Source organism: Mirounga leonina, unplaced genomic scaffold (genome assembly GCF_011800145.1).
Source record: "Mirounga leonina isolate KUSES-001 unplaced genomic scaffold, KU_Mleo_1.0 Mir_53, whole genome shotgun sequence".
Lineage (NCBI taxonomy): Eukaryota > Metazoa > Chordata > Mammalia > Carnivora > Phocidae > Mirounga > Mirounga leonina.
In genome coordinates, this window is record NW_023270807.1 from 22,653,797 (window position 1) to 22,678,525 (window position 24,729).

At 40.2% G+C, this 24,729-nt stretch overlaps 2 protein-coding genes across 3 annotated transcripts in view; both read left to right on the plus strand.

Annotated features, from left to right (window-relative positions):
* The window catches only part of ZNF451 (zinc finger protein 451), a 97,502-nt gene extending 90,309 nt beyond the window's left edge, over positions 1 to 7,193 (plus strand). For both annotated transcript variants that reach the window (XM_034991311.1, XM_034991313.1), the window contains one exon: positions 5,379 to 7,193. In XM_034991311.1, the coding sequence (XP_034847202.1) occupies positions 5,379 to 5,425 (47 nt within the window). In that variant the 3' untranslated portion in view covers positions 5,426 to 7,193. The remainder of the gene's footprint in view (positions 1 to 5,378) is intronic.
* A 1,891-nt stretch (positions 7,194 to 9,084) lies between these two features.
* On the plus strand, positions 9,085 to 24,446 carry BAG2 (BAG cochaperone 2). Its single transcript, XM_034991642.1, has 3 exons — positions 9,085 to 9,290; positions 20,781 to 20,890; positions 22,998 to 24,446. The coding sequence occupies exons 1-3, from the start codon at positions 9,178 to 9,180 to the stop codon at positions 23,414 to 23,416; spliced, it is 642 nt and encodes a 213-aa protein (XP_034847533.1). The 5' UTR covers positions 9,085 to 9,177; the 3' UTR covers positions 23,417 to 24,446.
* The last annotated feature ends 283 nt before the right edge of the window (positions 24,447 to 24,729 follow it).

The following is a 24,729-nucleotide window of genomic DNA, read 5'->3' on the forward strand; positions in this document are numbered from 1 at the left end:
TTTATTTATTTGGGAGTGAGAGAGAGCACAGGGGGAGCAGCAAGGGGAGAGGGAAAAGCAGACTCCCTGCTGAGCAAGGAGCCTGACATGGGGCATGATCCCAGGACCCCTGGGATCATGACCTGAGCTGAAGGCAGATGCTTAACCGACTGAGCCACCTAGGCGTCCCTAGTTTTTACTATTTTAATAGGTCTATGGGCTTTTTAGCCCTTTGTATTAATTTTTATGGTTGCTGTAAAGATTTACAATGTATATTCTTTTGCTTTTTATAGTGTATTGAGTGCTACTGTACTCCACTTTATCTAAAATGTAGAAACCTTCCAGTACTATAGGTTAGTTTATGTCCTGCCCCCAAGTCTCTATGCTGTAGTTGCCATATGTATTACATCTACATGTATTATAAATTCTACCAGAAAATCTTATTTTTTTGCTTTAAACAGTGCTGTGAATTTTAAAGAAAGAAAAGAAAAAATATGTATCCTTCTACATTTATTCACAGCTGCCATTTCTAGTGACCCTTCATTCTTTCCAGTAGAGTTTCCCTCTAGTGTCATTTTTCTTTCATCAGCCGTAAGGATTTTTTTATTTTTATTTTTTTTTATTTATTTATTATTTTTTTAAGATTTTATTTATTTATTTGAGAGAGAGAGAGAATGAGAGACAGAGAGCATGAGAGGAAGGAGGGTCAGAGGGAGAAGCAGACTCCCCGCCGAGCAGGGAGCCCGATGTGGGACTCGATCCCAGGACCCCAGGATCATGACCTGAGCCGAAGGCAGTTGCTTAACCAACTGAGCCACCCAGGCGCCCCCATAAGGATTTTTTTAAAAAAATTTTTTATAATATTCATTTTGCTAGTGAATATTCTTTTTTGCTTATATGAGATATCTTTATTTTTCCTTGAATTTTGAAGAATGTTTTCTCTAGCTTTAGAATTCTAGTTGACAAATATTTTTTTTCCTTTCAACACTTTAAAGGTGTCCTTCTGTTGTCTTCCAGCCTCCATTATTTCTCATGACAAGTCACCATAATTTATATTTTTGTTTCCCTGTATGTAACGTGTCCTTTTTTTATTGTTGCTGTTTCAGTATTTCTACTTTGTCCTTGGATTTAAGTAGTTCTTGATAATGCCCCTAGATGTGGTTATCTTTGTATTTATCCTACTTCGAGTTTTCTTAGTAATTATATGTTTCCCCCAATATTAAGGATTTTTTTAAGTAATCTTTACACCCAGCGTGAGGCTTGAACTCACAACCCCAAAATTAAGAGTCATGTGCTCCACTGACTCAGCCAGCCAGGCACCTGTTTCCCCCAATTTTAGAAATAATGGGTTGAAATTTCCAACCATTATTTCTTCATAATTTTCTGCCCCACTTGGTCTTGCTTCTTTTGGACTCCAGTTACACATATGTTAGGTGGCTTTAATTTATCCACAGGTGTGTGCATTTTCTTCCGATCTTTTTTCTCTGTTGGATTTTTTTTTTTTTTTTTTTTAAAGATTTTATTTATTTGACAGGGAGAGACACAGCGAGAGTGGGAACACAAGCAGGGGGAGTGGGAGAGGGAGAAGCAGGCTTCCCGCAGAGCAGGGAGCCCGATGTGGGACTCGATCCCAGGACCCTGGGATCATGACCTGAGCCGAAGGCAGACGCTTAACGACTGAGCCACCCAGGCGCCCTGTTGGATTTTTTTTTTAAGATTTATTTATTTGAGAGAGAGAGCACAAATTGGGCAGGGGCAGAGGGACAAGCAGACTCCCCGCTGAACATGGAGCCCGATGCAGGGCTCCATCGCAGGACCCTGAGATCAGACCTTGAGTGAAAGTGAAACTTAACCAACTGAACCACCCAGGCACCCCTTTGTTGGATAATTTCTGTTGTTCAAACTTCAAGTTTATTAATACTTTTTTCCCTACCTTCTCCAGTGTAAGCTCACTGAGTAAATTTTCCATTTCAAATACTATATTTCTCAGTTCTAGAATTTCCATTTAGTTAGTTTTTTAAAAAATGATTCATTTCTCTGTTGAGATTTCCTATCCATTCATCCTGAAGTCCATGAAAATAGAACTTTTCTAAAATTCTTTTCTGCTAATTCCAACAGCTTGATTATCTTGGGGATTTGTTTCAATTGGCTGCTCTTCCTCTTGACTGTTGAGTTACATTTCTTTTTCCTTTTTTGATGTTTATGGATGTTGTGGATGTACATCACAGATTCTTTTGATTCTGCTGTTTTTATCTGAGGAATGTTGTTTTGTTTTGTTTTTTTCCAGCAGTTACCTTGCTAGACCTATACTCCACAAACTCTGCCTCCTCCACATCAGCAACAGCTAAAATTGCTTACTTCTTTTACTTCCCACCTGTTATTTTTCACTGAGAATCTTAGATCCTCTCCTTTGTGTACACAGTTCAGAAGTCCACTAAGAGTCTAGATTTGGAGAATCCTATCTTCTGTTGCTTTGTTGTTTCTTCTGGGATACCTTTCTTTCAAAACCTCCCTTCCCTGCAGCTTCACTTTCTAGCTTCTATGACTGACCCAGACTCTCTATGATGCCTTAAGCCACAGAGTTTGGCTTTCTGGGTTAAGTTCTGTTACCTTGTCCCAAAAGGATTGATGAATGCCCCGACACAACAAAACCATGAAGCTGCACGTTGAACCCTGTGCAGTTTGCTTCTTTTGGTGATCAGCTTCTGTCCTGTTTCTACCTAATTTTCGTTGCTCTCCAGTGCCTTAAAATAGTTTATAATTGTTGTCTTTGGGAGGGTTAATCCAACATAAGCTACACCACTATTATTAGAAGTGGAACTATTTAATTGTTTTTGTTTTTATCATCTTTTAACTGTCAGATTTAATTCATAAAAGTTCACTATAGACAATATTTTTTATTCATTTCTGTTTTATTTTTAGTTTTCTTTTTCTTTTAATTGGTTTGTAAATTATATAGTTTCTAGTTTTTGTGGTTATATTGGCATTTTGCCACATTTTATTTATATAATTTAAAGACTAAAGTATACCTACAAAGTGTCTGCCTATTTATGCAACAATAAAAGGACTCTAGAACACTTCAGTTCTGATCCTTTCCCCCCAATTTATATGCTGGTATTCTCCAGTGTTTAGTTCTGTGTGTGTATATGTGTATTGTATAATGCACACAAAAATTGTACAAAACATCTCACAAAGCTGGTAACCATGCGTCAGGTTAAAAAAATAAAACATCACCAGCACAGTAATTTGCTAGGGCTGCCATAACTACATACTACAAACTAGAAGGGTTAAAACAACAGAAATTTACTGTCTCATGGTTTTAGAGGTTAGAAAACTAAAATCAGGTTGTCTGTAGAGCCATTTTCCCTCTCCTCGCTTTTAGTTATTAACAGGCAATCATATGCACTCCTTGGTTTATAGATGCATCACTCCAATCTCTGCCTCCATCATCATGTGGCCATCTTCTTCTACCCGTGTGTCTGTCTTTACGTGGCATTTCTTTCTTATAGGGACACCAGTTGTGTTGGGTTAGGGCTCAACCTAGTCACCTCATCTTAAATTGATTACACCTGCAAAGACCCTATTTTCAAATTAGGTCACATTCATAGGTACTAGGGATTTGGACATATGTTTTGGGAGGAACATAATTCAACCATAACAACCAGTACTTTAGAAGTATCCCCCTCATTCCCTCTTCCAGTTACTTCCCCTGTACTCCTTCCCAAATGTTAGTGGCCACTATCATGTCTTGAAATACTAGTTTAGTAGTGCTTGATTTTGAGCTTTATTTAAATTGCATCATACAGACCATCATTGTCCAGTAGAATTTTCTGTAATGATGAAAATACTCTATATCTGAAGCTGTATGGTTGCTAATAGTCACGTGTAGCTGTTAAGCACTTGAAATGTTGCTTAACTGAGGAACTGAATCTTGAATCTTATTTAATTTTAATTGATTTAAAAATAAATAGCCACATAGAGTCAGTAACCATCATATTAAGACAACATGAGCATGGTCTGTACCTTTTTATGTCTGGATGCCTTTTTTTTTTTTTTTTTTAAGACTGATTTATTTGAGGGCGCCTGGGTGGCTCAGTTGGTTAAGCGACTGCCTTCGGCTCAGGTCGTGATCCTGGAGTCCCTGGATCGAGTCCCACACCTGCTCGGCAGGGAGTCTGCTTCTCCCTCTGACCCTCCCCTGTCTCATGCTCTCTCTCATTCTCTCTCTCAAATAAATAAATAAAATCTTAAAAAAAAAAAAAAAAGAAAGACTGATTTATTTGAGAGAGACCAGGAGAGCGGCCGGGAACAGAGGGAGAGACAGTCCCAGGCAGACTCCATGCTGAGCACGGAGCTCGACATGGGGCTCCATCTCACGGCCCTGAAATCATGACCTGAGCTGAAACCAAGATTTGGATGCTTAACCCAACTCCACCACCCAGGCACCTCTAGCCTGTAGTATTTTAAATTACAGAAACATAACACCAGTGTTCCTGCTGAGAGGAAGGTGTAGCTGCATCTTAGAGGGATCACTGGTACCTATGAACCAAGGAGACCTCTGAGAGACTTTGGACTGGATGGGATGAAATAAATCTGGTGTGAGAAGCTGGTGAAGGCCAGGAAATGGAGAAACACTTGTAAACCCAAGAATGTCTTTCTTGTTCACTATTGTATTCCTATTTCTGGTATACAGTGGGCATGCAATAAATATTTGTTAAATGAGTACATATATACAATATATGCTTCTCAAGACATTATATAGCCATGAGTTTCACTCTTTGCCTGCGATGCTAGAAAGTTTAAAACGAAATTGTTAATGCCTATGAGATTTTGGCATTTCATGGTTTTGCCTATTTCTATTTTAAGTCTTATATGTATTGCCTCAACTGATTATTTGTCAGTGATTCTAGAAGTTTGTTGACTTTTTTTTTGAAGATTTTATTTTATTATTTATTTATTTATTTGACAGAAAGAGACACAGTGAGAGGGAACATAAGCAAGGGGGCGTGGGAGAGGGAGAAGCAGGCTTCCCACTGAGCAGGGAGCCCGATGCGGGGCTCGATCCCAGGACCCTGTCATCATGACCTGAGCTGAAGGCAAATACTTAATGACTGAGCCACCCAGGCACCCCTAGAAGTTTGTTGACTTTTGTCCCTAAATGGAAATAACTTGCAAGTTCCTTAGTAAGCTTATATGTTAATTCAATCTGAGGTTATATCCAGATATTCATTATTTGAAATACTCAAGTTTTATGAAGAAACTGCCAAGTCATCCTAGTTTTCTCAACTTTGTATTTCCTTTCCTTCTTGAACAGACAGATGTAGTTGATGAGATTTACATAAAGCACATTTATTAGTTTTCTGCCCTAAATATTAAAATTCTCTGTTTTGTTAATGCAGATGTGGAATTAGAAGAAGCTATTAGAAGAAGTCTTGAGGAAATGTAATTATAAAGATATTACCACACAACATCAAGTGGCCTTGAAGAGACTCAGGATAATGAATTCTTGAGTTGGTTTTCTAAAGGAGACCAGAAATCTGTTAGTACAAATGTATTTGGAAACATGCTTTTTTTGCTTTTGCATCTGATATTTGCTTTGTATTTTTGTGCTATTTTGCAAAAATGTACAGAGGAATAGAATACATGTTCATGCAGATATAATCATGTATTCTAATATAGTTATCACAGTTTCCCAGTTAACTTTGAATTTATATATTTAGGTTAAAAAAACTAAAAAATAGAGAAGCTCTTGACTATTGTTTATATGTTTCCCAAATAGCATTAGTTGTTTAATTTTATTTGTACTGTACAGATGATTCTAGTTTATTTTTTTAGGAGTGAAAATGAATATAAATAAAGCAGTCATAGCTCAGTTTTTCTGTAAATTCTATTATGTGGCACTAATATAGAATACCTTTGAGATCTTTGTTTATGATTATTAGAAGAGAGTAATGGAAACTGATCATGGAAACAGATTAAAAACTTTTACCAGCAATGTTTTTTGTGGGTTTCACTCAGATGTATCGTCCTGCTTTATTGGAGCAGCACATTGCTGGAATTAAAAAAAAACAAAGAAAAAAACCCCTAATTTCTTTGACATTATTAAAAAGAAACCTTTTCCATTCCTTTTACCTGCTTAGGCTTTCGTGTGACTTGTATTATCTAATGTTTAAAGGGAATGATGTCAAAATGTTTGCATAGAATTAAATGTATTTTTAATAACAGTCTTTTTTTATATATATTTGTGTAAACATAATATTCTTCCAAAAAATAATGTTGATGGTTTACTCAGGAGTAATCTTCCTTAACCTTTAAAATTTTTATTTCATTGGAAGTGTCTTCATTTTAATTATTCATTAAATAAATTGTCAGTTTCCTACATTTGGTATTACACATTTAATTTTTAAATGGTCAGGCTCCATTGTGAATAATAAAAAACATTACATAATTAGAAGACGAAGAAGGGCTTGTCATACTATCTTTGTGCGTGTGCTTCATGACCAGAAATGTCTTCCCTAAAGATTTTAAGTAGTAATTACATACCAAACTTAAAATTTTCTATAAATATATATTTGTCTTTAAAACAAAAAAATCATGGCTAGAATTTTCTTCTTTCTCTGCAAATTGATATTTTAGTGTTAAATGGCATTACTGGTTTTTTTTTTATTACTATAATCTTTCCAGTCCACATTGGAAACAAATATGTGTTTTTATTTCTTACAATGTCAGTTCTGTCCTACCTGCTTGCATTTTTTTTTTAAGTAGACAGACATGTAGGTTGAGAATTTGGCATTTTTTCAAAATGACCACATTATACTTTTAATTTGTATGTTAAATCTTCAAGCAGGGTTTTAGGAGATAGTCATGAGCTAGACCTTAAAGACATCTCCACAATTTTGCTCAATAGTGAGGAGCAGAGAAAGGATGATCCAGAAAGAAGAGTGGTGAAACAGATGTGGGGGAAGAGAAATCTACACCTCTTTGCTAGAGGTGCCACACACATATGTGATATACACTGATGTTCTGTTAAGCTTTTGTGGTGTGTATAGTAATAGAGTAGAGAGTAAATGAAGTTTTTTTATATGACAGTGAAGGAATATTTCATCATGACCCTTAAAAAAAGATAAATGGGTTGTTTAGTGTTTTTATTAATAATTGTCACTGATTGTATTTTGATTTGTTAAGCAATTAAAAATCATTTTAAGATTACTTCATAATTTGAACTTAATTTAGACACAAAGAGGAGAGGTAATCAGTGGATGATATTACAGAAAGTTAAATGGATTATTATCAAAAGTAAATGTTTCCAACATTGATAAAGATGTGTATCTTTTCATTACATCATTTATTTATTCATTCACTCCCTCACAAAGTATTGTGTACTTACCATGTGCCAGTGACTATTCTAAGCACTGGGGATATACCAGTGAGCAAAGCAAAGCCCATACTCCTTTATGGAGCACATAACGGGGAGAGAGGGTTGGATAGAGTGTTATCCATTATTATCATAAGCAAGTATATCCAATGGTGGTAACTAATGAAGGCAAATAGAGAAGGGAAAGATTATATTTCTGAGACTGAGTGGTGTGATCTGGCTTTTTGGGAAGGATTACCTGTAGTTATTATATTGAGAACATACACACCAGAGGCAAAAGTAGAAGCAGGAAGACCAGGTAAGAAGATGTTGCAGTAGTCCGGGTGAAAATTGATGGTGGCTGGGACCAGAGTGTTAGCCGTGGAAATGGGGAGAAGAGTCCTAGTATATTCTAAAAGTAGAGCTGAGGGGATTTACTTATGGATTGGATCTATAGGATAGGAGAGAAAAAAAGAGTCCAGGATGATTCTAAAATTACATGATAGACTTTCTTTTTTTTTAATGAGAGAGAGCATGAGAGGGAGGAGGGTCAGAGGGAGAAGCAGACTCCCTGCCGAGCAGGGAGCCCGATGCGGGACTCGATCCCGGGACTCCAGGATCATGACCTGAGCTGAAGGCAGTCGCTTAACCAACTGAGCCACCCAGGCGCCCCTACATGATAGACTTTCAAACTATTCACAACATGTCTTTGGATTCCAAGTCTGTGTTGTGATAATGGCAAAATATATTTAATGAGGTCAAATAATCCCCTACAAAAATAGTTTATTAATATGTAGATTAAGTTCAGAGAGAACTGGAATCCAGACTGAAGGCCCTCATCTCTGTTCAAGTATTTAAATGGCTTTGATCTCAGATTAAAGGTTGTGATTCAGCTTATACTGCTATTATCATTTTACGTGCCCTGTACATTCTCATCCTGCAATACGAGGCGTTTGGCTATAATGACACGAGAGCAAAGAACAAGTTTTTAAGTACATAAGTCTATACTCCCAATCCTGTTACGCTTTTACTGACTTTTATAGTATCTGCCCTAGTGACTTGCCGCACCTTTTTTAATTAACAGGAGATTTAAGTAAATTGGGTGTGAAAGACAAAGATGGGGTAGCTTTTTTTCCCCCTGTAAGCTTCAGTGGTGTCCAGGCTTTCTTTATTCCCAAAGGGACTGGTAACAAGACAGGGTCAGGCAAGTACGGACTGCCAAGGAGCTGCGCTTAAATGCTACCTGTGCCACAAAGGAAACTTCCCTCCCCCATCAAAGGATTTTTAATGGTTTTGGTTTTGCCGTGAATTATGGGCGCTGGGAGAAACTAAGCGAAGCCGTCACCGAGAAATACCCAGAGCCTACCGTTAGGTACCTTCGCGTGTGGGCAGTTGGCTACATTCAGGCTGCAGTGTCGGGGGCGCCCAAGAGTAGGGGGGCTGTTCTGGGGGGTCTCCCTTGGGCTCAGGCTTGGTCCAGAGTTGGGAGAGGAAGATCCACGATCGCGTTCGCCCCTCCACGTGCCTCGGAGGCCGCCTGGCTTTGCGCCTCTGGCCCCGGGGCCCTGGCGGCCCACCCTCGACGCCCGGTGACCAGCGAGCTCCCTCCGTCCGCCGCGGCCGCTCCCTGCCGGGCACCGCAGCCCCGAGCCCGGCAGGCGGCGCGCCTGCCCTTGTCTGGCCACGCGGCGGCGGCGGCGCGTCCTCCCGGGCCGCCCCCCGCGGGCGTCAGAGGGAGGCGGGCGCCCCGCGCGGTGACGGCGACGCCTGCGGCCGCCGGCCTCTCCAGTCGCCGCCGCCGGAGAGGCCGGGGACCTCTTGGCCGCCCCGCCTCGGAGGTTCCGATGGCTCAGGCGAAGATCAACGCGAAAGCCAACGAGGGGCGCTTCTGCCGCTCCTCCTCCATGGCCGACCGCTCCAGCCGCCTGCTGGAGAGCCTGGACCAGCTGGAGCTCAGGTGAGCGGGGCGCGGGCGGAGGCCGTGCGCGGCGGGCCGCGGCCGGACAAGTTGCTTGCCTGAGACTGTTCCCCATGGAGATGGGGCAGTTTTGCCCGGCGCTTAGTGGATTTTCCTCTCCGAGAGAAAACGCATTCGATTTAAGTAAAAACCTGTGAGCGCATTATGGGTGGCCCCGTTCTCATCGCCAGACCTGAGCGTTTGGGAACGGAGAAAAACCAGAGAAGGTAAAAGTTACGGTGACGTTATTTGAGGTGAGAGACCGTGACACTCCGGGTCTGCAGAACTTCTAGAATTTTCTGAGTGCCAGTATGTGGTCTTCCCAGATGTTTTTAACTTACTCTTTTCCTGTTGTGCATTTTTTAAGAGCGGCAGCAGTTTAGTGGTCCCCGGTGTTGAGTGATAAGTTTCTTTCCTCCAAAACACAGCAGAGCAAAAAAGAAAAAATCCAGGAATCTGTCTGATAGCAGGGATTAGGGAGGAATAGGACTGCGGGGTGAACAGTGGCTGGGTGCTTGGTGGAGTAAGACCCTGCAGCTTTCATTTTCCCCCTCAGCCCCGGCATGCTGTATTTCGCCATTCCGTTAGTTTCTCAGTATTTATTGTGTACCTCCTTCCATAGAAGACACCTTCTTGAAAGTGCCAGTCATTGGCCTGAAAGCATAAGATGGGGGTTTTTTTCCCCCCTCTTTACTGAATAAGATTTTATTAATATACAGTGTTGTGCTGGTATGCAGTTTCTAAATAATGTAGAGTAAATTTTGGAAATCCTTGTTTCTCTTAACAGCGTATGAAAACTTTTATGTACTTCCTGTAAACGTTTTTATCTCCAAAGTTACTGTGTAAATTGTGTGCAGGTGTAGTTAAATGAAAATCTTATTAAGGCCCCCCAGCTCCTGGAAACTACAGTTTTTCTCCCCCACAGTTTTCACCAGGTTCTGGGTGAGCAAAGAAACATGTAAGCCAAAAATTTTAAGAAGCAGTGCATGTATGTCTTTATCTCCCTCAATTTATATACCAAAACAAGAAGAGGTGTTTGTCAAGAAAGTGCATTAATAACCACAGTATATCTCAGCAGTTGAGGCATTCATTATTATTATTACTCTGAGAAAAGAGTCAGAAAATGAGAAATTCTCCATCCACAATGATTTCATGGATGACAACAGACAGAGAAACCTGAGCCAAAACCACATTCTGGGGTTCTGCTCAGAATGAGACAAATGGAGCAAGAGAAAAGTAATGCTTCCCCATGGTTGAGCTTGATGCGTTTACACCCCAGAGAAAGTGCAACAAGACTGAAGATCAGTAGTGTGCCTCTGAGAATAATACTTCTTTTCAATGTAGCAGTATTCCAAGTAACTCACATATGTCCCCAGGTATTTAGAACTTTGAGGGTGTGTTCTTAACCATTTCAGGGCTCTCTCTCTAGTCAGAAAAGATTTTTTCTGAAAAGAAATAGGAGGATGTTGCCCCTCCCTTCTTCAAGCTGAGTCATTCTCAAACTTGAATTAACACCTCATGTTAGGTACTTGAAAGCCTCTGGTTTTGAGTATTCGTATATTCTAGTGTTTGATTAATCTGAAGTGAATTGATTACTGTATACGAGTGATTAAATTATAACTTGCTTAATTAGCCCTTGAGCTGAGGAGGAAGGACTGGTTAAAATGTGCAAATCACTGATTTTAAGGACTTCTCTAGCAATTTTAGACTTTTGTAAGCTTTGTTTCTTAAAAAAAAAAGTAATACTGATCTAAGGAAGTGTTTTAGAAGAGAGTAAAAATAAAAAAAAATGCTAATGATGATCCATTAAAGTTCCTTTGAAAGCACATGGGCCGTGTCACAGAGCACCATATTGTTAAGAACTAGCATCATGCCTAGAAGATTTATTTGTAAAAGAAACATAGGTAGGGGAGCCTGGGTGGCTCAGTCGTTGGGCATCTGCCTTCGGCTCAGGTCATGAAACCAGGGTCCTGGGATCAAGCCCCGCATTGGGCTCCCTGCTCAGCGGGGAGCCTGCTTCTCCCTCTCCCACTCCCCCTGCTTGTGTTCCCTCTCTTGCTGTGTTTCTCTCTGTCAAATAAATAAATATTGATTGATTGACTCATAAAACAGTGTTTTAGGTAGAATAAAACACTGTAGTTTAATACTTAAAAGTTTACGTGTAGTTCCTCAACCATACTAATTTTGTCTATTGTGGTAGAACTTCTTCCATATGAAACTGAAGACAGAATTATGCTAGATGCTTTATGACCTAGAATATGAACTACTGGTGAATGTGATTTTTTAAATGCTTTAAAATGCTTGGCAGCATTCTACGTATCATTGAAGGAATTCCATTTGCTTCTATTACTTTACCACGACACTAGTCTCTTTCTTGACTCTACCTCATCTCCTTTTTTCCTTCCTCCTGAAAAGGTGATTCCCTTCTCTCCCAGTTTTTTTTTAAGATTGTATTTTTATTTGAGAGAGAGAAAGAGAGCAGGGTTGGGGGAGCAGAGGGGGAGAGAGAGGGAGGGGAAAGATTCTCAAGCAGACTCCACACAGAGCCCCATACAGGGCTCGATAAACACAACCCTGAGACCATGACCAAGAGTCAGACCCTTAACCGACTGAGCCACCTAGGCACCCCTCTCACCCTGTTTTTTGACCAATTCTAAATGGTGTCAGATTTTTGCATTCATCAGTGGCTCAAGACACCTTGCTTATTATTATTACTTTTTTAACAATTACCATAATTTATAAATAATACATGCTAACACTGATTCATTAAATGAGCAGTGACTCTATACCAGGCCCCATTCCTTTGTGGAAGTTACTATCACCTCCATTCTCCAAATGGGAAATTGAGGCTTAGGAAGTTAAATGACTTGTCTAAGGTCCCCCAGCCTAGAACCCAGGAAGACTGGCTCTAGAGCTTAATAATTCATGCTTGTATTCTCTTAAAGTTAGATGTGTCTTATTGTTACCAAGGTTTGCCTCTTGGTGGGTGTCAAGCCAAAAGACACAACCAAACCAAAGAATAGGAAAAGAAAGGGTTTTTACTTGCAACAAGTAAAGGAGAACATGGGGGATCTTTCCCAAAGAAGCATCTCCCGGAACAACAAAATTGGGGAAGTTTTAACTGAGGGTGCATACATGTTCATGAAGAGGCTTGCACAGTGGGGAATACAGCATGGAATTGGGGTGACTAAGTACAAGCCAAAGTCATGAGGGCCGGGAAGGGTCAGCATGATCAGTTCTCTGGCTCCAATCGGTCTGGTATCTGAGTGCTCAAAGGGGTTTAAATCCTACAGAGATAATCAGGAGTGTGCATCAGGTCAGTCTTCGCTTCTGAATATGATTAGGCTGTCTCCTGGCCTCGTGGTGACTGTTCTTACATTCTTTCACAAGATGTCTGGGGGCCTAAAATGACTCTTCTTATGTCAAGAAAGCTATGTCTGTCTTTCTTTACCCAGAGATCCCTAACTCTTTCTGCTTACAGTATTTCAAAATGTAGGAGTAGTATATGGATGAATATATGATTTTACTGAAAGAGGTGAAAATTCATTTATTTATCTATTTATTTACTTTATTTTTTGAAGATCTTATTTTTAAGTAATCTCTACACCCAACATGGGGCTTAACCTTACAACCCAGGAGTCACACGCTCCCACCAACTGAACCAGCCAGGTGCCCCTGGCTGGAATAAAAATTCCATTTAAATTGGTTGTCAAAATCGGGGCACCTGGGTGGCTCAGTCATTAAGCGACTGCCTTCAGCTCAGGTCATGGTCCCAGGGTCCTGGGATCGAGCCCCACATCGGGCTCCCTGCTCGGCAGGAAGCCTGCTTCTCCCTCTCCCACTCCCCCTGCTTTGTGTTCCCTCTCTCACTGTGTCTCTCTCTGTCAAATAAATAAATAAAATATTAAAAAAAAAAAAAGTTGGTTGTCAAATTCAGTAAATATCAAACACCTACTGATTGCCAAGTACTGAGTGGCTCCTAGAAGGCTCTGGATGGTAAGGAAGATGTTTGGGATATGGGTTGTGGAGGATGGCAGAGGGGAACATGGTAGGACTGGGAGATTGATTGTTCACCAGTTTCCCGAAACTGGTCATGTTGTAGCTCCTTCCCCCTGCTATCAGCCATCTGCAGTGACTTCTTCGGCATCCAGGGAATGAAGGGTTGGGGGTGGGAGTGAGATGGATCATTTGGCCAAAAGTTTGCTTAAAGTTTCTTAGGGTGTGCCAGTGTCCCAGGAGTCACAAAACAAGTAACATCATAGTTAATATTGAACAACAGCCTGTAATTTAAAAGAGCATTTCTTACATACATTGTCATTTGAACCTTACAAAATCCTTTGAGGTAGAGGAGGGCACATGTATGTTATCTCTTTTAGAAATGAAGGAACTGAGGTCCAGAGGGATTGAGTGGCCTGCCTAAGGCCACAGTACTGATGAGTAGCTCCTAACACCAGTCCCATTAAACACCAGCTCCATTTTTATATTAAAGGGTCTCAGTGGTCAGTGTATTTTAATACTTGGGTGATGATTAGGAAAACTTATTCAAAATCTTACATTGCCTAGAATATAAGTGATCATTGTAGCGTTCTTTAGATAATAAGAGTATTTTTTTAAAGATTTATTTATTTAATGGGGCTCCTGGGTGGCTCAGTCGTTAAGATTTATTTATTTATGAGTGAGAAAGAGTAGGGGGAGGGACAGAGGGAGAGAGAGAGAATCCTGAAGCAAACTCCCCTCTGAGCGCAAGAGCCTGATGTGGGTCTTGATCCCAGGTCCTGAGATCATGACCTGAGCCAAAATCTAGAGTCAGGCACGCAATGAACTGAGCCACCTAAGCACCCCACGAGAGTATTTTTTTTTTTAATTTTTAATTTTAATTCCAATATAGTTAATATACAGTGTTATATTAGTTTCAGGTGTACAATATAGTGATTCAGCAATTCTATGCATTGCTCAGTGCTCATCAAGATAAGTGTACTCTTGGGCGCCTGGGTGGCTCAGTTGGTTAAGTGACTGCCTTCGGCTCAGGTCATGATCCTGGAGTCCCGGGATCGAGTCCCGCGTCGGGCTCCCTGCTCTGTGTATTGACAGACACTTGGGCTACTTTCATAACTAGGCTATTGTAAATAATTCTGCAATAATCATAAAGGTACATATACCCTTTCTAATTTGTGTTTTCATATTCTTTGGGTATTACCCAGTAGTAGTGTGATTATTGGATCATAGGGTAGTTCAATTTTTAATTTTCTTAAAGATTTTATTTTTAAGTAATCTCTACACCCAGCACGGGGCTCAGACCCACAACCCCAAGATCAAGAGTTGCACCCTCCACCAACTGAGCCAACCACGTGCCCCCATTTTTAATTTTTTGAGGAAGCTCCATACTGTTTTCCACAGTAGCTATACCAGTTTGCATTTGCACCAACAGAGCATGAGGGATCCTTTTTTTCCTCATCCTCGCCAACTCTTGTTTCTTGGATACAAGAATATTAAATATGAGATGGGACTATGATTTTAAGAACTTGTTTTAGAAATTATTTTTTGGGGGGTGCCTGGGTGGCTCAGTTGGTTAAACATCTGACTCTTGATCTCTGCTTAGGTGTTGATCTCAGGGTCATGAGTTCAAGCCCCATGTTGGGCTCCACACTGGGTGAGGAGCCTACTTAAAAAAAAGAAAAAAAGAAATTATTTTTTTCAAATAAATTCATGATGGGAGCATTTACCTGTTCCTTTCCTTTTTATGAAAACAGCAATTCTTGTTATTTATAAGCCTGAGTTCATAATGGTAAGTGTGTCATAAATACCATGAAGCTAATGTTTGCCAGCACCAATTCTTAGACACACCACACGTGTTAACTCATAACGGTTTTAGTCAGTGCTGTCAGTCATTGTGTTAAACTCTTCACCTGCTTTATTTCAATCACAACCACTCGCTCATTATCCCTTTTTCATAAGTGAGGAAATTGAGGCAAAGAGAACTTAAGTAACTGCTCAAGGGGGGCGCCTGGGTGGCTCAGTCGTTAAGCGTCTGCCTTCGGCTCAGGTCATGATCCCAGGGTCCTGGGATCGAGTCCTGCATCGGGCTCCCTGCTCAGCGGGAAGCCTGCTTCTCCCTCTCCCACTCCCCCTGCTTGTGTTCCTGCTCTCGCTGTCTCTCTCTCTGTCAAATAAATAAATAAAATCTTTAAAAAAAAAAGAAAAAGTAACTACTCAAAGGATACACAGCCAGTAAGTGGCAGAGCTGGTTTGAACATCGTGACTGAAATCTCGGGCCTCTAAGTCTTTCAACCATGTGTCCTTTTGATAGCTAGGCTGCAGAGATTTGTGAGGTGTGGGAGACCCAAAGACTATCCAAGAATGTGTACACTTCAGTTTTGCCCTCAGAAGAATTTTCTGACTAAAATTTCTTTTTGTCAAAGCCAGCTTCATCGCAGTTTCATGCAGAGAGTTTTCCAGGAGTACAACTCAGGTCAGTCTTGGTATGAGGAGAAGTTCGTAACCAATTTTGGAAATGTAGCTCTTGTAGGATCTGTTAGTAAAAACAGAACCACCCTTCTCCGCCAAGAGAAGTGTTGTCAAATGAGGTGTTAAAAAACATGAAGGATAAGGTGAGGTGATCCAACACTTGTCTAACCAGAGTTCCAGAAGAATGGAAGACAGGGAATATTTGAAGATACGATGGCTAACAATTCTCTAGAACTAAATGGAAAGGTTGTAAACAGATTTATATGTTGAGATGAATTTAAAGATCTCAGTGGCTGAGAAACAGTACAAATATTACTTAAACTAAGTAGAGATCTAGGTTCAGCTAGAGGGAACAGCAAATGTCAATGGTGCCAATAAACAAACCCTTGAAATGTTTACATTCTGAAGAATGGCATTTTATCTTTGCTATGAAATGAAAAAGGTATACATAAAAATGTATTTGAGAAGTCCAATAAAAGATGAAATCTGGTTTTCACAGGGAAAACGCCCTGGCAATTTCTAGCATTGGGGGAAAACCAAAAAACCACAAGACTCAAAATTTCCATCTGATGTGTTCTGTATTTGGTCTCATTTAATGGCAAAATATCTTCCTTATATGATCGACTTACTTTTTTTTTAGAGTGTCTCCTTTTAAACCATTTTCTTGTTAACAACTCCCTGAACTTGCTGTTGTAACGTGTGTAAATGAAGCCTTCTTTTTTTGAATAACATTCAGTTCTCTATCATTGTACATTTGAGTACAAATTCCAGTGAGTCTTGAAAAATTCATCTCTTCTTTCAGCATCTTCTCATTTACCAATCACATGATTTATCTGTGTCATTTAAGCACTGGAGTCGTGGTTTGTGTTTTTAGCATAAATATTTCATATTAGTGCCAACTCAATCTCTCTCATATTTACTGGGCCCTAGTTTATCTGTCTGAGAGTTTGCTAATGTAAAATGTGTAGGCATGTAATGGATGGTGCTGTAAGTGGGCCTGCTGTTGTATTATTGCCATTTTATATAATACTGTTTTTTTATTGTATTTTCCAGCCACATTTGTCATGTAAGATTCTTACCAGCTCTTTGCTTTTACTGGCTTTTATAAACACAAGGTTCAACATATTTTTAGTACCTTGAGGAACAAAGAGACCCTGTGACTTTGTGGTCTATCAGTGCTATTTTGGTTTCTAACAGGTGGATGGCTGTTGAGGAAACATGTTGCAGTTGGGTTGGGTAGGGGAGGCCTTAAATGGAATGGACATGTGCTCAAACATTAGTGAAGTTGTTCCTTCTGTGCCCACTTACGGCAGCAATCAGGATTAGATCTTCCATGATCTCATGTTTCTAAGGCCGTCTGAATACTGAGGATAAGTCTGTCACTGTTCATTTTGCAAAAACTGGCAACTTATATACGGAGTAATGCATAACAAGAAGTGCCTTGAAAACAAAGCACTTTAAATATATAGGATTTTCTTTTCTCTTGCTCTCATGATTCCACAGCCTTGCTCTTTAGGGACTGGGTATGTTCATATGAATGTGGAGTAAATGTATGTGTGTTTATACTTGGGGGAGTTAGGCAAAGTAGTGCTTCTATAGTTTGATACAGGCTTTATACCAAAAACCTACACAGACGTTTCCTTTAAATTCACGAAAAGACAAAGATGCTCTCTCTCATCACCACAGTTTAATAAAGTAAGAGGACTTTAATCAATACTATAAAAAAATAGAAGCTAATAGGATTAAAAAGGAAGAGATTAAAACTCTCATTTTGTCCAGGTGATATGATTGTCAATCTAGAAGAATCAGGGACGCCTGGGGTTCAGTCGGTTAAACGTCTGCCTTCAGCTCAGGTCATGATCCCCGGGTCCTGGGATTGAGCCCCGTGTCAGGCTCCCTGCTCAGCAGGAAGCCTGCTTCTCCCTCTGCCTGCCGCTCCCCCTGCTTGTGCTCTCTCTCTCTCTCTCTGACAATAAATAAATAAAATCTTTTTAAAAATCTAAAAGAATCGGTAGAATCAAAAGACAGATCATTAAAATTAATAAATAAATCCATTACCAATTACAAATGAACCTTACAAAAACAGCATTTCTCTAACCAGCAATAACCAGCAAGAAATTATAATTTAAAATATATTATTCATGGGGCACCTGGCTGACAGTCTGAAGAGCATATGACTTTTGTTTTTTGTTTTGTTTTTAAGATTTTATTTATTTATCTGACACAGAGAGAGCACAAGCAGGGGGAGCAGCAGAGGGAGAGGGAGAAGCTGGCTCCCTGCAGAGCATGGAGCCCTACGTAGGGCTCGATCCCAGGACTCCAGGATCATGACCTGAGCAAAGACAGACACTTAACTGACTAAGCCACCCAGGCGTCCCAGCATGTGACTTTTGATCTTGGGGTCATGAGTTTGAGCCCCACACCGGGTGTAGAGATTACTTTAAAAAAAAACATTAAAAATAATAATAATAAATAAAATGTATTATTCACAATAACAATATCCACAAAGGATCAAAGCACTCAAAAGAGTCCACAAAGACTACCATTAAGAATACTTCAAAACTCTATAATAAAGAATATAGAAGATCTGAATATATGGAGAGACATTATCATGCCCTTGGATAGAATGACAATATTCTAAAGATGCCAAATTTACCCCAGTTCTTTGACAAACCCAATGAACTTACTCAGGAGTTAATATGGAGAATTAAAAGTCTAAATAGCTAAGTTATCTTTAAAGAAGATTAGAGGGCTGGTTCTCCCAAATATTAAGGTATATTACAAGGCTGCTGCTATTTTTTAAAAATAGGTGTTGGTGTAAGAACAGTCAAATATACTAGTGGATGGAATAGAGATTTCAGAGTAGACAAGCTATAAATCATTGGAGGAAAGATGGATTTTTGGTGGATATAATGTTGGGGAAAAACAGTTCACTATTTGGAGAAAAATAATATCCTTACCTAAACACATACAGGTGGATTCTAGATAGACTAAGACATAAATATGAGAAAGGTAAAGCAATAAAGTTGATAGGAAGAAAGGTAAGAAAATACCGTATGACCTAGGATGGGAAGACCCTGAAGTAAAATTTCAAAAGCATAAACCATAAGGCAAAATAAAACCAAGAAAAGATTAATTTGATCACTTCAAAGTAAGGATATCTATTCAGTGAAGGATATCCCAGACAGAATTCATATATAATAGGATGGAAGGAGATGATTATGATGTCTGCAACTAATGTGGGATTAATTCCTTGAGTATGCATATCAACAAGAGAACAATAACCCTGTTTAAAAAAAAGGAAAACTGGGACGCCTGAGTGGCTCAGTCGTTAAGCACCTGCCTTCTGCTCAGGTCATGATCCCAGGGTCCTGGGATCGAGCCGGCATCAGGCTCCTTGCTCAGCGGGGAGCCTGCTTCTTCCTCCCCTGCTCCCCCTGCTTGTGTTCCCGCTCTCGCTGTGTCTCTCTCTGTCAAATAAATAAATTAAATCTTTAAAAAAATAAAAAAATTTAAAAAAGGAAAACTAAAATAGGCAAAGGCTATGAACAGGCTAACAAGAATACAAAGAGATGTCCAAAATTATTAGTAATGAAAGACATGCAAACTAAGTACGAACATATCACTGTATACTTAGTAGACTGGCAAAAAATAGAAAGTTGGAAAATGCTGAGTAATGGTAGGGCTGTGGGGACACAAGGATTCCTATGCTTTGCTGCTGGGAATATTGCAAAGGGGTTCAGGACGGGGCCCCCTCCAGAATGTGCCACTTTGGCATGTCGGTTATTTTGAGCTGAAGGCACTTGAGAGCCTGCAGGCTCATGAGAAACTTCTGCCCCTCCCTTAACCACACAGAAGAATCTAAATTAGGGGTCTTTCCCAGAATAAGGGTTATAAGCAGAGATAAATTTTATCTGAGTGGCCCATCTGTATGGCGGGGCAAACATCTAATTAACAAACATCTGCTCTTCTTATCACCCTATGAAGTGTATTCCTTTTCTCTGAAGTCCCAGACCCTTACCCCCTTCTCCTTCATTCAAAATAACACATACCTCATTTTGCCTGACTGTCTGGAATTTCCCTGTCTCTGTGGATTCCCCTTAAGTACACTATTAAATTTGATTTTCTCCTGTTAATTTGTCCCATGTCAATTTGATTCTTAGTCTAGCTAAGGGGACTTTGAGGGGGTAAGAATGCTTGCTTCCTGACAATGGTCTAGTCTGGCCCTTCTGGAAAACAGTGGTAATACTGAGTTAAATTGAGGGTGCACATACCCTGTGTCCCAGTTCTGCCCTGAGATATATCCTAAGGAGATTCTCATTCAAGTCCATAGAGGACATGTATTCAGTGAAGCGTGGTTTTTGTTTTGTTTTGTTTTGTTGTGATGAGAAGTAAGGGGACAAAGTGAGCCATTCCACTGGGAGAGTGGAGGTAAAATCAGGTGGATATACATGGAGTGTTATGCAGTAAGCTACTGACTAGATAGATGTTCACATAGGAAGCTGGATGGTTCCTAACAAAATAATGCTGAGTGAAAAAAGAAACAGTGAGATATAAATTGAAAATAGATGAAAACACAAATTAGATTCTGTTAAGAACAAATACAAAATAGAATGATTGCCATACGAGTGGGGAGGAAAATGGGGGTGGGGTAGGTGGATTTAAAACAACAGAAGATTTTTTAAAAAATGTTAAAGAGGGATAAAGAATTTTTTTTTAAGATTTTTTATTTATTTATTTGACAGAGAGAGCACAAACAGGCGGAGTAGCAGGCAGAGGGAGAGGGAGAAGCAGGCTCCCCGCCAAGCAAGGAGCCCGACGCAGGGCTCGACCCCAGGGCCCCAAGACCATGACCCGAGTCGAAGGCAGTTGCTTAACCAACTGAGCCACCCAGGCGCCCCTAAGAGGGATAAAGAATTTTTGAAAAGTGTTCCTAGTGATCTTTAAACTTGAGTTGGAGCAAGTGAGAGAGATGAGGAAAAGTAAGCTTCCATGTGGTAACTCTTGTTTCCCCAATTTATATAGGGTGGAAGCTTTGAGGGAAGCAGCAACTGCCGTTGAGCAAGAGAAAGAAATCCTCCTGGAAATGATCCACAGCATCCAAAATAGCCAGGACATGAGGCAGATCAGCGACGGTGAGAGCGTTTCCACAGACGGGAGCTCATCTTTTCACTCCTTTGTGGGGTTTAAGACCTGGGGTTTAGGTCCATTTTCGCTTGACTTGGGGAATTCGTACACTTGGCTTCGGCATTTCCCGTGAGCGCGGACTGCAGCTGCAGCTGTCAGTTTATTACAGGAGCCTCTTACCCAGGGGTCACCCTGCTGGCCTGCCCCCTACCTCAAGGGCGTGGCTGGAAATGGTAGAAAAGGCCTCCAAGCCCGGAAGAGGTGGCTTCAGGGAGTAAGGGGCGACGCCTTTGACCTCAGGCTCACACTCCTAACTTCAGTCCCTCAGATGTTACCGGACTGTAGAAGCTGCAAAAGCAGAGAAGACAAAAAGAGAGGGGTTGAGGTGTAATTTAAGGAGAGGAAGGAGAGAAAATGCAGGGGCAAGAAATTATGGGCCCAGTAAAACCCCATTAACGTAAAAACATGCTATCATTTCTATATGAAAAGCACGACTGCCTAGGGAGGAACAGGGCACTCGTGGTTTTCTGTCACTGGCAGCCGTCTTCCTACTTCAGTTGCCCTGGGGCCCCCCGAGACAAGCCAGTGGGCCAGCGGCTGGTGCCAGGAGCATGCAGTCTAACTCCAGGCCCCGAACTGTTCGACACGCACTGCGGGGTCAAGATCCAGCCAGTCTGTTCACCATCCTCGCCAGAGATCGATGAATAGGTAGAGAGTTACAGAACAGGCCAAAGAGGAGATGGCTGACTTTTTCATATAAATAATGAAATGTGGATCCTTTTCCCACCACTGCCTCTCTGTGCTGGCCAAGACTTACACCACTGGCCTGCTTAAATTTCCCTGGCAAGCATGAAGTCAGTGCCTACTTTTCAGGCCAGCTTTTTCTCCACTATCATGGCTAAGTTTGCTCAGCCAAAACTGGGGCATTGTATTCTGAGACACATGCAGAATATGCCACCCCAAAGTATGGCTCTTTGGCATAAGAATTATTTCAAGCCGATTATTTTTGAGAACCTGCAGACACAGGAGAAGCTCTGAAAACAGAGTAGAAGTCATTCTTTTGTAAGGGAAGTTTAAATTTATAAAGGCTATTTCCATTTGCAAGGGTGCCTCCCTCTGTGTACCAGGAAGAGAAGGATGACTGTAAATCACAGAAACTCTTATCTATGCAGAAGGCCTCTACTAAATCTGCAAAACAACCTTACCTTGGTTTATCCTGCTTTTCCTGGTAACCTCACTAAGGAGGGGAAGGTCTGCCTCCAAGTCTTAGTCCTTAGCTGAACATGGTTTTTAAGATGGTGGCTTGGACCATCCATCTCAGGGAGGTGGGCCATCTCAGTGTCCCTGAAAACCTCCTATGTACATGTGAAGTATACATGTTCATAAGCTTCTGCTTTTTTTCTTGTTAATCTGTCTTTTATTACAGGGTTTCTCAACCAAGAACTCAGAAAGGTACAGGGAAAATTATTTTTCCTCCCCTACATGCACATCCTTATCAAGAGATCCACCGTGTCTGATCTCTTGCTCTACCCAGCACAAAACCCTGGTTATGCACACTATTCACTCTATGTTAAGACTTGATCTCCATCCCAGTTACAAATGCATACCTGCCCAAACATCTTCAAACATGACCACTTGAGAAGTCATCTGATATCCCATGTATAAGACTTTCAGGGAGGGGTGCCTCGGTGGCTCAGTCGGTCAAGCACCCGACTCTTGATTTTGGCTCAGGTCATGATATCTGGGTTGTGAGATCAATCCCCACGTGGGACTCACAGGCTGAATGTGAAGCCTGCTTGAGATTCTCTCTCTCCCTCTCCCCCTTCGCCTCCCCAACCTGCGTGCACATGTGTGCACTCTCTCTCCCTCTCTCTCTCTCTCTCAAAAATAAAAAAGAAAGACTTTCAGGGAAAGGTATTCTGCAACCTCTCTCTGTAATATAATACAGTTCATCAGTTAATCTTAGGTGCTATAGTTTTGACTTTTACCTTTAAAAATTTCATAGCCAAGGTGCTTACAGAAAATAGTTTTAGCCACAAATGAATGCCTTAGTGTTCTCAACATGGGTAAGTTTATGTCTCATATTGATTGATATTTCAAACTTTCTACGTTTAGGTGAAAGAGAAGAATTAAATCTGACAGCAAACCGTTTGATGGGACGAACGCTCACCGTTGAAGTTTCAGTCGAAACAATTAGAAACCCCCAGCAGCAAGAATCCCTAAAGCATGCCACCAGGATTATTGATGAGGTTGTCAGTAAGTTTCTGGATGATTTGGGAAATGCCAAGAGTCACTTGATGTCGCTGTACAGTGCATGTTCATCCGAGGTGCCACCTGGGCCTGTTGACCAGAAGTTTCAGTCCATAGTAATTGGTTGTGCTCTTGAAGATCAGAAGAAAATTAAGAGAAGATTAGAGACTCTGCTTAGAAATATTGAAAACTCTGACAAGGCCATCAAGCTGTTAGAGCATTCTAAAGGAGCTGGTTCCAAAACTCTGCAACAAAATGCTGAAGGCAAATTTAATGAGTTTTGAAACATAGGAGCACTTACAAATAATGACATAAAAATGATTAAACATTTGTTCTTTGTGTTAGGCATAACATTTGATACTGATTGTTGTTTCACATGAGGAAAATATTCCAGTGTCATCAGTTTTGTGAATAACACAATTAAATCTAGAAATATTTTAATTATCTTTCTAGAAGTTTTTAGATTGAATTCTTGTCTTGTATTAGGCTCTAGCACCTAATATATATAATATATATTTTTTACTATTCTGTGGATGAATACTTAGTGTATAGGAGAGAGTAACTGCTCAGCCTGGGCCAAAAGCATCATTATTCTTTCCTGGGCTTTGTCTGGCATAGAGATACTTGGGCACATGGGGCATTTGGTTGACTAGAAATTTTTGACAAACTTACCACTCATCTATTGTTAACTAAGTAGTGTGCTTAAAAGGACAAAAGGAATCACAAAATAAGAACCTTTCCCAACATCTTCTTTTTCATAAAGCACTTTTTTTGGACATCTGTATCAAATTATTTTGAATTTAAGATTTATGCATCTGATAATATGAATATATTTCTTGATATATATGAAAACATGACATAAAGTGTGAAAGAATTCACATCTAATGTTATCACTGTGAACAACTATATGTCCACTTCATCTTTTTCCAAATGCATCATTTCTCTAAATTTTTAATCATTGCAGAAATACAGTGTTGTAACTTGCCTTTTTTAAAAAATGCTGCTATAAGGTCTATTTGTCAACTTTAAAACCTCTATTCTGTATTGTTGTATAATTTACTTCCCCATTCCCCTCATTGGACATTTAGTTTGTTTCCAATTTGTTGCTTATTCCTGCAACATATTTATATACAGAGACTTTTTTCCTTCTTCCTTTTGTTTTTGATTTTCTTTGTATAAATTTCCAGTAGTGGGATTTACTGGGTCAAAAGGTACATACATTTTCATGGCCTGACATATTTCCAAATTTTTTTGTATGAGAGTTACATCAATTTGTACTGTCTTCAGTAATTAAAATGTAGCTCTTTCACTAGATGCTTTCCAGAGTTGAGCATTATTTTTTCTAACATTAGATATGAAATAACTTAATTTTGTTTGCATTTTATTTACTAACAAGGTTGACCAATGTATTGATTATTCTTTTATCTGTGATAAATGAAGCAACTATAGAACACTTTTGTTTGAAGTAACTAGTGCTGTTGATACACAAAAACCTCAACTCCCCTCAAATACTACTTCAAAATGAATACATCATACTCAGTTTTCATGAGAACGTAGGTATTCTTTCACACTGGGGAAAAAAATGTCAATATCCAGA